At 33.2% G+C, this 13546-nt stretch overlaps 1 protein-coding gene across 1 annotated transcript in view; it reads left to right on the forward strand.

The window, feature by feature from the left end:
* Positions 1–13250, forward strand: part of LOC118186201 (photoreceptor-specific nuclear receptor-like) — a 164485-nt gene extending 151235 nt beyond the window's left edge. Inside the window, exons 5-6 of the mRNA XM_035356271.2 lie at positions 2239–2341; positions 12217–13250. Coding sequence (XP_035212162.2) covers positions 2239–2341; positions 12217–12434 — 321 coding nt within the window. The 3' untranslated portion in view covers positions 12435–13250. The remainder of the gene's footprint in view (positions 1–2238; positions 2342–12216) is intronic.
* Positions 13251–13546: the final 296 nt, after the last annotated feature.

A 13546-nucleotide genomic window follows, 5' to 3' on the forward strand; every position in this document is an offset into this window, starting at 1 on the left:
AATCTCGTTATTAAATTTCTATTTAAATTTGATTAGGGTGACATGTATCATAATTATTTCATTATCGGATAACATGTGCAAAAATACATACGTCGATTTATTTCTGCTAGAAAAAAATATTACTCGTAAAATTTTCAGACTGGTTCCTACTATTCAGCAATAAGTACGCTCAATATTTTTGTAGCTGGTAGAGTTGGGCTAGATATCAGACCCACAGAGCATAATACAAAAGACTTTCAAGCAATTTATTTAAAAGGACTAGGCCAGGAATTTTTTTTTCGGAAAAAAATAGACTATGCACTATTTTATATGTATGGACTATATAAATGTACTATCTTATACACGAAATATGAACTGTGTTTAAGATGGTTTATGAAGGAATTGGAAGAAAAGGGAAAATGTTTTCCTATTCATTCTATTGTTGTGTCTCTTCTTCTGTTAATATATTTTATTTTATTGAATTCGATTTAATACCAAATCATCCTATCCTCCCATAAAACATATTTTAAGCTACATAAACCGCATAATTTATTAGGTTCAAACATATGAAGTGGCCAGTATTGACATTTAACATAAAAATCCACGTACTAATTATACTACTTACTTAGAAAATCATAACAGAAATGCCACAGAAGTCAGGGAAAATGTTTTGACCCATTATGATAGAATCTAAGTTCACAAGTACTATTATTGCAATAGATGTATCTTTGAGGACTTTAAGTTCCAGAGACTTTAGTAGTGATTTTTAATGGGCCTGCTTTGTGATCTTATATTTTCATCTAGAAAGTGGAAGCCGGTAGCTCCGTAAAAACCATTTACTATTTAATATACTATTACTATTTAATATACTATTATAACATTACTTTGTTTGATTACAGCATTCAACAATTAAGTGGAAGATGAAGAAGACTCCTATTCATACCACCAATAATTTGGTTTGCTTTTTTTTATTTGATTATGGCAAAGCAAGCTAGGGATGTTTGCCTAAAATAAGGGATGTCTTCTTGGAGGGTTTTTATAAGGGAAACGAGCTCGTATCCACATTACACATGGAGGAAACCACGGAAACTCCTATGTAGCCAGCGCGTTTGCCTGAAATTGAGCCCAGGTCGAACTATCGAAATTCAATAACTTTACCTCTTAGCTGCTGGTGGTAAGAAACGTAAAGGAATCCCCTTGAAAGACATTGTATACATTGAATTAAATGACTATTGTATGTACTTGAAGGTCAATAAATTAATACCGTTTTGATTTTGAGCGTTTGAAAAAATATGATTCATCAGAAATCAACACTCTTTTTTTTGGGGGGGTCTCTTCACTCGAGCTAAAGTTTTATCTGCATTTAATGCTTTTAAATTATCTGTATACTGTTATACTTTATACAGATCTATTATACTATGCCAGATATACTGCGTCAGATAGATATCAGTGATATATATAGACTGTGACATATAGATCAGTACATACGGTGTCTGATACACTGTATTTAAATTATAAAACAAAATATTGTTTTATAATTTAAATATAGTATAACAAATTACTTTTCGTAGAGATTAAATTCACAGATGTATACGCGTAGTTAGCATGTGAAATAATATTTTTCTCCCTAATGGCAACTACAAGAAAACTCGTATCCAGATGAACAACAATCACGCTTTCTGCGCATTCACGCAAAGCTCCTCACGTGCGATACGTAATTCTCCATTACTCTTATACGAGTCACCGATCAAGAATTTCAGATGTTTGCTTATAACATTTCCCAAGTGAAATACCTCCCTTTCCCCCAAAAAAGGTGTTACGTTCTAAACATTTACTTATAGTTTTGAGAAATAAACGATCTGATAACTGCGTTTTGAGGAATAAATAATACATTTCAATATACCAAGTGCATTATTTAAACCCTTCCTACACTCCAAACGCCTAAACATTGCATACATTTACTACGGCAATACTCATACTCGCTAATTTAAGTAAGGCGATCAATGACGACTATCTCGTAGCCAGCAAGTAAACTCATTATGCCAACTACCAGAATTCTCGTAGATGGCAACGAATATACTTGAAACTTCTAAATACGTTTGAAGCAGTCTTTCACATGCTGAAAACAAAAGAGAAAGACTCAATTAATAGTGGTTACATTAAATTCTTAAAAGAGGAGAGTATTTTTGTTTTCGATAAATAGGTACGAGCTGGAGGTTGAAATGCAGAATTTTAATTTGGCGTTCTGTTCTTTTTCAGATTTTGCCAAGGCGAGTGGTTTCTGCTATAATAGAATGTCGACAACTGCAACTTGACCTTCTGGAAAGATCCTTATTAGAAACTATTATTTTGGCAAGGAAAGGCAAGTGACAACTTTGTTCAATATTATCTAGAGTTTTCTGATAAAAATAAATTTTACCGAAAATTTTATAATATGTGTTTACACTTTCCTCAAAAATACCCGATAGATGTTAAAGAAAGCCAAAACTGCTATTTAGTTCTAAAACAACTTGCATGCGGATTGCGGAGATTCTGACTTTTAATCTAGCACAAGATCAAAAGCCTAAATGTATTTTTCTAGATTTTAAAGAAAAAATACCTTACACGCACTGAAGGATTTTTTTCCAAATACAAAGACTGACTAAAATTTTCATTTAAAATTAATATTTCTGTATACGTTCTTATATCGACCAAACTTTATTATTTCCGTACTTACTGTGGGTAAAAAAAGTATTTGCACACGTACATTTTTGTTTGCAATTCATAAAAAGAAGCATTTAGAAATTTAAAAAACTGTATTGCCAAATCAGAATAAGTTTAATCATCCAAAACAAACAGAAAAATTACAATAATATAAATAACAATGCTTTTTTGTAACAAAATTAAAATATCTCGTATCAAAAAAGTATTTGCACACCTGCATGAATACAAAAGAAATAAAATAAATAAGCAAATTTCTAATAACTAATATTTAGTATGTATTCCTTTAGCATCTATTACTGCTTGTAATCTTGCTGGCATTGATTTAATTAAACTTTCTGTAACAGTAGGGTCAGTATTCGACCATTCTTCAATAAGGGCTTGTTTAAGGGCAGATTTGCTTGAAATCTTCCTTTTTCTTATTTTTAAATCCAAAGAATTCCACAAATTTTCCAAAAGATTTAAGTCTAGTGATTGTGGTGGAGTGGCAAGTTTTCTGGGTACATTATAAAGCAACCACATACGTGTTATACCGGCGGTGTGCTTGGAATCGTTGTCTTGCTGAAAATAGTACGAATTACTGATACCCAATTTTATTGCACTTTGTGGCAAATTATCTCGCAACACATCAATATAGGTTCGAGCTGTCATATTCCCATCAATGAAACACAAATTACCAACTCCTTTGCTAGGCATGCACCCCCAAATCATAACAGAACCTCCTCCATGTTTAACTGTAGGTAACACATTTTTGGTATGAAAAGCAGTACAAGGTTTTTCTCCAAACTAATTTCCTGCCATCTGATTTAAAGATATTGAACTTACTCTCGTCGGAAAATATGACATTTTTCCAGAAATCAATTGGCATATTGATATATTCCTTAGCGAATTCAAGTCTCTTCAGTCTATTTCGTTCAGTTATGAGAGGTGTTTTCCTTGGAGATCTCCCATAAATGTGTGCATCGTGCAGGACATTTCGAACATTTTGGACACAGATTTGAACTCCAGATGTTGAAGCGACATCATTGGCTAAAGTAATTGCACTAACAAATGGATTTTTCGATGCTTCTCTTATGATTTTTCGCTTTATTCGCAGTGAAAGTTTCTTTGGGCGTCCAGAGCGCAAGTTATTTGATGTAGATCCTCTTTCTTTATGACGTTTTATAGTATACCGAACAGTAGAGAAGCAAACATTTACTTTTTTACCTATTTCTCGATAACTTAGGCCATTTTCACGTAGAGAAACAATTTTTTCTCGCAACGAAATCGACAATTCAGATTTCTTAGGTGTCATTACAATTTGAAATCGACAATCAACTGATAACGTTTCGACACCACCTCCTTTTATAGTCGTCTTACGTATGTTATTTACTGCGGGATGACTGTCAAATAATAGCATAAAAATGCAAATTTTCTAAAGTTGAGCTGAGTGTGCAAATACGTTTTTGACATAAGCTATTTTAATATTGTTGCAAAAAATGTTTTTATTAATATTATTGCATTTTTTGTAATTAATTTAAATGAATAAGCTTATTCTATTTTTTAAATGCCAATTTTTGTATTTCTTAATGCATTTTCTTATAAATTGTGAACGAAAATGTATGTGTGAATACTTTTTGTATCCACTGTACCTATTTGAAAACGTTGATTTACCTAAAGTGAAGAGTAAGAGAGAAAAAGAGAGAGACTGAAGTACCGCGCCAAACGGTGTAACTGCAGCACGCGTGAGATGCTAGCACCTGGGCTCAAATTAAATGTTTCAGAAATAATAACAGGGTATTGTAACAATTGAATGAGTCTGCTTAATACCTGATGAAAACTAGACATGAAATTGCACATAGGAAAAATTAGATAACTGCATATCAAATTTCGATATGAAATCAAAGGGAAAAGAAAACCCTACAGTAATCAAAGATTCGAGTTAAACAGTCTTTCAGCAATTTCGATTGAAAATTATCTAGTACTTTGCTTGAAAATACATACAAATGGTTTGGTTTATTTGATTATGGCAAAGTACTCAAGGGCTACCTGCATAAGGAGATAAATGCCTTCGTGGAAGACTTTCTAAGGAAACTGGCTCGTATACACGTTAGAGATGAAGAAAACCACGAAAACGCCCATACAGCCAACCCGTCCTGGATTCCAAACCCAGATCGAACTTCCAGTCGTTCGGCCGCTGTTCGACCTATAAATGTATTTTAATAAAAAAAGACATAGAATGTGATCGTGTATGCCAATTATATAGAATTATCGCTTCCCAAGTGCTCTTTTTTTATTGTATGAGCGACAACCTGTCCAACTGCATTGAAAGATCCATGGTTCGAATTGTTGTTACTTTCTACCAATTATTCCACGGAAAATTATAATAACCTCTATAGCGGAGCACGAACTAAAAATGTGGTTGGCACTAATTCGGATTTGATGACTGGATTCCATGCCTCTTTTCAGTTGCCCTTTAACTGAGGAATAAAATAAGGGATTATCTCATTTAAAGTATATACTTTCCAGGAGCAAGTGATAGTATGTTCAGCCAGCAGATGGAATCACTTTTCTTGGCTTCCAAATTTCTAACCGTGTTTACAGGGTGACAAAAATAATTCCGATGCAGAGCAACTGCTGAAACTTAGTTGAAACAATGAAATTCATTATTATATGTTTCAGAAACGATGTCAAAGCAACTCAATTCACGCTGAAACGATAGAATTCTAATGAGTTATCTGACAGCAAGCTCATCATTGATTACTATAGTTAATAAAATGCTTTCTTTTCATTTTAATAACACTGAGTCTTGCATAAGTCCAGCCGTTTTGTAAGCAGTATAGTCTTGTGATATGAACATTTGAAATAGATTGTAGTATAGTATGACGTACTTCATTAGCAGAAGCCCATAATTTTCTGCCAGGAACCAAAAATTTCAATTCTATGGTAAAAGATTTAGCGTGGAATACAAGTTCATGAAAATAGGAATTTCTGCTGGCTCTAATATTTTTCTCTTTTTAAGTTGAAGAAATCTTACAAAAAAGTATTATTATAACAGTTACCAAAAGTCAATATTTTAAAATTACTTTCATCTTTAAACAACTTGCATGCAAAATTTTAAAAGAAATTATATTAATTTTTTAAAATACTAAATCAAATTGTGGAATGTCGAACAATTAAATCTTGCTTAGTCCTAAATAAAATAAAGGCCGTACTAGTAAAATATGTAGCAATATTCTTTAAAGTACATTTTAAAATAATCTTGAAAGCAGGAGTGTGATTGCTTATGGAAATGACTGTATGACTCTGAAAATTGAAGTAAATTTACGTGTATAGTATAAAGATAACGTCTATTTCAGTTTACGATGAAAAAATATAAGGCAAAGGATGTCATTGGCTCTGAAATAAGAGGCTCTATTAATCGAATTGACTTTTCGAGAAAAGAAATTCGCCTTACTGTTCACACTAATTTCTAGCATACACTTCATCCATGGAAAAACTGGTCTGAGTTAGAATAATCGAAATTGCTGTGCAAAAATATTTGTCTGTTTGTGTACTTCATTATTAAGAGAATACAGTAAAAGTGAGTTGACGACCTGAGCTGTCGTCCAACACATTCCTAACTGATGATTCCAAACAGCATCTCTAATTTTGCCGTGGTTGAATAAATGCAAAATTTAATGGAATTTTGAATCAAAACAGAGACATTGACATACCATTCTCTTAGTTGTAGTCCTTTTAATTATAATTCAGGCTGAAATTCTTATTTTTCGGATTCTGAGAATTTTAAATTGATGCTTGGAAATATTGGGCCAGAAATGTAATGACCCATGATTAAACTGCATCATAGGAACATTAATTAAATTACACGTTTTGTTTACTTCATTATGTAAACTATTGTGCTTTCATTTGGAATGGAATGAACTTATTGAGTATGTCAAAGCACGCTAGAATTATCTAGGGAAAGAATGCCTTCGTGAATGGCTTCATAGCAGAAATTCGCTGATATTCTCGTTATATATGGTAAAAGTCATAAAAACATTCATGCGGCCAGCCTGTCGGTCAAACGACCTACCATACTTTCATCTTGATTAAATAACAGTTATTTATTTATGAATAAATTTATCTTACCATCAGCTGTCTTCATAGTTATCAGCTGAGTAATGAAATCGTTTCTGAATCTTAAGCAGATAACAATGAATTGGACTCAGAATATTCATATGCTAAGATTAAAAAATATCTCATTGGTAGGAGCCACCTATTTGGTGTACTGTTGTTTAATAGGGAATAAATTTGTTTATGTTGTTTGAATTAGTATGTTTAATTTTTAAGTATATCTGTAAGTAAAAATGCATTTGTTTTACCAATTAAAATTCTCAAAATTTGTAATTTACATTTTCGATATTATACTGGAATTATTTACTATCTTTTAATAACCTACATGTGTATATTTTATTCAGGAATTTTGTAACTGTTCGATTAATAGCTTTTAGTATCTTACAAATAAATATTTCCCTTAGAAATATCACACATGCGTATACTGGTATCTACATATTTAAAGTTAGGGCTCAGGGGGCCTACAAGCAAAGAAAAGGGTTAGGAATCCTTGTTTTAGATGTTTTTAGAACAGTGCATTTCATTGCCACTTAACAGGCTAGCCATTTTAGATATCGAAGGCCCAGCTGTCCTTTATGCTGTTATCACATCTATAGACGCGCGCGCTTACCCGGGACAATTCCGAGAAACGAGATTCTAGTAGTACGACTTTAAGCGGCAGGCTTCCGAGAAATGTTTCGTCTAGCTAGGAGCAACATTTTAAAACTTTTCCCAAAATGTTCCGGCTGGAGACGTGTTCCTCGAACGTTCAACCAATCAGACGAAAGGTCAGCTTCTGAAGGATCACGGGTAACTTTCAATATGGCGATGGTTCTCACTGTGAAGTGATGGACGGTGGAAATAGAGGCCGTTTTAATTATTGCTGTTTTGTTGTAATACAACTGCCTGAGTCATTTTTTAAATGTGTATATATTCATTAAATATATAATCGTGGAAATTTCAGAGTTGACAGTATTTTACGACGTTCTTGCATTTCGGATTTGTTTACAAATTGTTCGTAGCCAAAAGTTCGCCAAATTTGTCGTATTTCGTGCTGATCGTGTATTATAACACTGTTATATAATAGAATTTTATTTCTTAAATTTGAATAATTTTTTTAAATCCGTTTGTATATGCGCGGCTTTTCTCCTAATTATTTATCTTTTAAATTGTTAACTGCATAATCAGTGACACATTTTAAACAGCATAAAAGATGCATAAAAAAGAAAAGCATAGCTTATGTAATAATGAGAATACTCATTAAATTTCTCTATTATTTTCATGTTATTAATGAAATACTTTTTGAATTATAAATACATTAGAAACTATACTTTTATTGTAAATGCTACATATTGAAACATTGAAAATTTATGGATTTATTATTATGCATGATGAAAAACATTTGTATATACATTCATTAATATAAATCTTATTCATTACATTAATACTAATAAATAACAATTTTTATATAATACTAATAAATATATATTAACAACTTCTAAAACATCGCATCTCTCTATCTGTATGTAAATATATGACTTATTAGATGTGTGTGTATATATATATGTATGTATGAATACAAAAATGAACATTGCCAAGAAGTTTATTTGAAGTTACTTTTAATTCAGATAACGATTATGTAATTGGCAGCAACTATAGTTATCAGTTCTTTGCAAATTATTATGGGTATGTAATAATCAGTTGAAAAATAATTGATGAGTATTTGAGTACTAAAGAATGTACACATTTTGTTATTGGGTTAATTCATAATTATATCATACGTATGATCTACGTAATAAAAACATGACTAATAAATAATAAGAAATGTAACAGCTGTGCATTTATAACATTTGATTACTTAAAACAGCGCACAACTGATTATCACCTTCATGTCTGTTTACATAATGAATTGCACTTTCCAATTAAGTGCACGGGCCTACTAGTGGCCGAAGCGTCGTTGAACACTGGTAGTTCTGTCTCAGGTTAGAATGCCGCAAACGAGCTGGCTACATGACGTTTCCTTGGTTTACCCCATTTGTAACTGGTATACGAGCCAGTTTTAAAAAATCTTCTACAAAGGGATCCCTCCTGTTGCTATTCCTCGAGGCTTTGCGGTAATCACATAAAACCAACTGAGCACACCAGCAGCCGAGCGGTAAAGTCGCAGAACACTGGTAGTTCGGTCCGAGGTTCGAATCCCGCGAACGGGCTGGCTGCATGGACACTTTCGTGGTTTTCCCCATGTGTAAGTATACGAGCCAGTTTCCCTTAGAAAGTCCTCCCCGAAAGCATCCCTTCCCTTAGGCAGATAGCCCTAGTGTGCTTTGCTGTAATCTCAATAAACCAAACCATAAAACAAACTCATGATGTGAACACCTAATTTCTAGAGTTGGTATAATTAATGTGTTTTAGGTATATTACCGAGTGTTCTATGGGACAGTAAACAACTCGCACATGTTTGATTGCTCATGTATTCATATGCTTTATTTGATCTTCATTTTGCTGAATAGTATCTGCTGGCTGTGAGGAGGTAAATATCAGCCATATAGATTTTTGTCATTTGAATGGACAGAACAGTAATTATAGCCATAAAGTTAGTCAGAAAATGCTTTCACCAGGTCACAAATTTTCCAGTGAGCCATCAAATTTTCATTGAAATGCAGACAACAGAAAATACACATAAGCGATGTGTGATAAATAGACTTATCCAGCACATGTTTTTAAACTATTCTTAGGTGTATACAGAATTTGGCTATTACTGATGTAATTGATTGCTATAACCAGAAGTGTGTTTATCTATTACATGAAGTGCCAGAGTGGAGATCAAAGTGATTAACTTGATAGCAATCACCTTTCTATTATCTTCCATTACTAACAATAAAGTTTAAAACGAAAAGCGTGTGAGCGATACAAAACAACACGAAGCGAATGTCACTTGAAAGGAAACGTCACTTTCGCCAATCTGAGCGATAACTGATTCTTGTTTGGCTTTCAGCCTGTTTGCCAAGTGAAGATGGTAACCCTATTTCGCCAAAGGCCGTTTCTCAGAACTGTTGCTACAAACGTTCTGTCCCGGCAACAAACAGCTAATGTGATAACGGCTTTACCTTCTTGCGCAACTTCCCTTTGGATTTATGGAAGGTTCAGGTGTCAACAAGTTGTTTAAAATGATCACCCTCTTCTGAAAAATTCTGAATAGTTCATTGAATTTCAATGAAACAGAATTTTAGACAGATTGCTTCGTATTTCAGTAAATTAAGTTTATAGTAGGCGCTTCCTTTATCGCACACGTGTCTTCTTTTCAATTTTTAGTAATTTTTCAAACTATTTATTGAAGCATATTGTAACTTGAATTTTTAAAAAAGGCATCCGCTGAAATGTAGCTCTAAAATTGATTTATCAAGGTTTGGCGGGCCCACCAGCGGCCGAGCGGTAAAGACGCTGAACACTGGTAGTTCGGTCTGAGGTTCGAATCCCGCGAACAGGCAGACTGCATGGGCGTTTTCGTGGTTTTTTCTCATGTGTAACGTGTATACAAGCCAGTTTCCCTTAGAAAGTCCTCCACGAAGACATTTCTTCCTTTAGGCAGATAGCCCTCGTGTGCTTTGCCATAATTGAATAATCCAATGCAATCCAATCCAATCCAGTCCATTAAGGTTTGGTAGAGTATTGAAGGGAATTTCATTTAAACCGTCTGTTTATACTTCAGACATACCGCCTTCATTGACTAAAAGTCTTCATCATCTTGTGGTAGAAAAAATCAGCAGGCGGTCCTCAGAAAAACTCAATGGACAGCAAGCATAAATGGGCTACAGGGTACTGGTAATCTTGACATTATGGATTATCTGAAAAACTGATTCCATAGTCTGTAGACGACAATGTCTCTCATATATAACCACTCTACTTCTTAAGCTTATGAAAAGATTACTTCCATACACCCAACTACTCGCTGTTTTAGAGTTTATGGAATTTCATATATAATTCTTCAAAGTAATTTTCATCAAATTGTAAGGATTTATTTATGTTTAAGTAACCAGTTATTTTATGTTAAACATCTTTACTGTCATTTTCCCTTTCCATTTTCCTGCAAGAATGCTAATTTTTTGTTCGCGCGTATTCAAATGAGGTAGTAAGAGATAGAATTTAAAGGAAAGTTTTAGACTGTTTAATTAGGGAGTGTTTCGCCTACTCGAGGCCACGTTACTAGTTGCACTTCTTTGACAGGAGTCTGCCTTCGACGTTGCGTTATTCTTGCTAATAGCGCTTATCTCGCCGATATAGGTTTGAACCAACTTGCGCGTTGTTCATCGCTGTGTAGCTTTTGACTAGCCGCCGACTTAGCTTTAATTTGAATTAGTTACTTTTGACTTATGCCATAAATCTCAGAGCTGGTTGGTTTTTGCAATCACAAGAACTGCCGTTTGTTAAATCATTTTTAGTTCTGAATAAATGGGTCTTTTCCTTCTTAAGTTCTGTTTCATCTTAGACATGGATGCATGTCGTTTACACGTCTATTGAAGGATTTGCCACAAGTTACATTTAGTTTCAGGCATAATCTCTACTAAATATAAACGCTTTTCAATCACTTTATATGTGGAGCAGAGCGATAAAGTTGATCGACAATAGTAGTTCGGTCTGGGTTCGCTTCCAAACGAACAGGCTGGCTGCATGGGCATTTTCGTGAATTTCATCATGTATAATGTGGATAACAGCCAGTTTCCCTCAGAAAATCCTCCGCGAAGGCACTACTCCCCTTAGGCAAATAGCCGTAGCATGGTATGCCATGATCTAAAAATCAAACTAGTTAATATGCACGATACATTTTCATATAACAAGTACCAACATTTTCTAAGCGAACAGTGGTACTTTTCTGTTCCGTATATTTATTATTTCTCTTATTTTCTACTTTATTTATCATTATCATTTACTTTTGCAATACTATAGAGGAACAAATTGGTTACTCTTTAGCTACTGCAGGAAACTAATATGGAATCGTGAAAGATATTCCTTTCCATTAATGACCTGATTCCTATGAATTTGCTTCTTTTGACATACAAAACTTTAAATGTTTCAGTCATGCACCTAATAAAAATGATTAAATTTATGATTACTTGTGGCTGTTGATGAAAGCAGTGCATTTGTGTGTGTGTGTGTGTGTGTGTGTGTGCAAGAACACTGAAATCTTATTTCTTTCTTCATTAGAACTAATCTAGAATTTATTCTAGAATGCTCTAAATTGTTTAGAACTTTGTTAATCGGAACTATAGTCTTTCAGCAGCCGGTCGAAATATGCAATTTTTCTTTCTTTAATATACATATAGCTCAATTTAGTAAGAGATACCTTGCTTATGAGCAAATTACCCATGTATAAAGTTAATGTTTTCTGATTAACAATAATTTTAAAATAAAATATACAGTTACCGCTATATTTTATATTCCGATAATTGTTAACAACTTTTTCAGATTGCACCAAGCCTCTTCTTGCTCCCAGTCATGTCGACATAATCCTGGAACAGGCACAAACTACACTTGAGCAACACATGCTACGCGTCAGAAGCAAAGAAACTGGAGTCTTTGGAAGAACTCTCTTGGTTCTGCCGTGCCTGAGATCTATTCCTCAGCGGCTTCTTTTAGAAAATGTAATTGGACTGTCGGATGAAGATATTAGAAGACTTTTCTGAGTCATATCAGTTTTATCATATTCAGTGTATTATATTTAAGCACCTCTACCTTACCACTTCATTAACTATTGGAGGTCGTTAATTTTTGCATGTCAAGTTATGAATGATATGTTGACGCTGCTTTATTTAGCATGATTCTTCAGATAATATTAAAAAATCCGTTGCCTTAAATCAGAATATTATCAAAACAAATTTGGAATTTTGAGTTTTAATCTTCAATGCCTGTTATTTTTATTAATTAAAAATAATTATAGTTTAACTCCGATTTAACTACTTTTCATTCGTACGGCCCGGAAACGTACGAAACTAAAGGAATATTACACCATATTGAAAATTTCTTTTAAAAGTTGTATTTGTTTAGTGTGTGCTCAAAACATGAAAATGATAGATAATTAATAAGAACAAACCCAGTTTAGCATTTTATTACGTTCATCATGTTTAAAATCGAGTTAAGGCAATCTTTGATTCAACTATAATACTGATTTAACGAACGATAATTTTCAGTATTCTAACTGAAAATCGGCAAAAGTACTAACTTCTAAAATTTGGATAATAATTTTAATTTTCTGAAATTTGTGCTAAGAATTTATTTTCATTTAGCTTCATAGAATTTATTCTTCCCATATTATTATAGAACTCAGATACAAGAAATAGTCAATAAAACTCGTAAATGTAGTAAAATTTCTGAGTTAATAAATTATTTCATCGTTTGAATTCTGCCTTGAACTTGCAGATGGTAAACCGAAAACGCATAACGGAATTTTAAATATGTTAGAAATGGATGCCAATAAAGTCTTGAGTGTTGAAAATATATAACTTCTCAAAAATTGTGTATATATCTCTCAAATACTACGCCATAATCCGTTAACCATCGAAATTAATCCGAAAATTATAACTCTGAACGGAATAAGTGTTGATTCAGAAGGCAACTACCTGCGAATCAACCAAGCTTTATGAAAACCGTATATGTTACAAGTTTTATTTCATGTAAAACAAAAACCTTACTTCAAACAATTATTACAGATTATGATGATTAACACAAGTAGTGTTTAACGCAACACTTCTATTGACAAAAGTGTAATTTTTTATCGAAGAGGAATTTAGACAAAATA

The sequence above is a fragment of the Stegodyphus dumicola genome, chromosome X1, assembly GCF_044657685.1.
Source record: "Stegodyphus dumicola isolate Sdum_Otavi_A_Nest chromosome X1, ASM4465768v1".
Lineage (NCBI taxonomy): Eukaryota > Metazoa > Arthropoda > Arachnida > Araneae > Eresidae > Stegodyphus > Stegodyphus dumicola.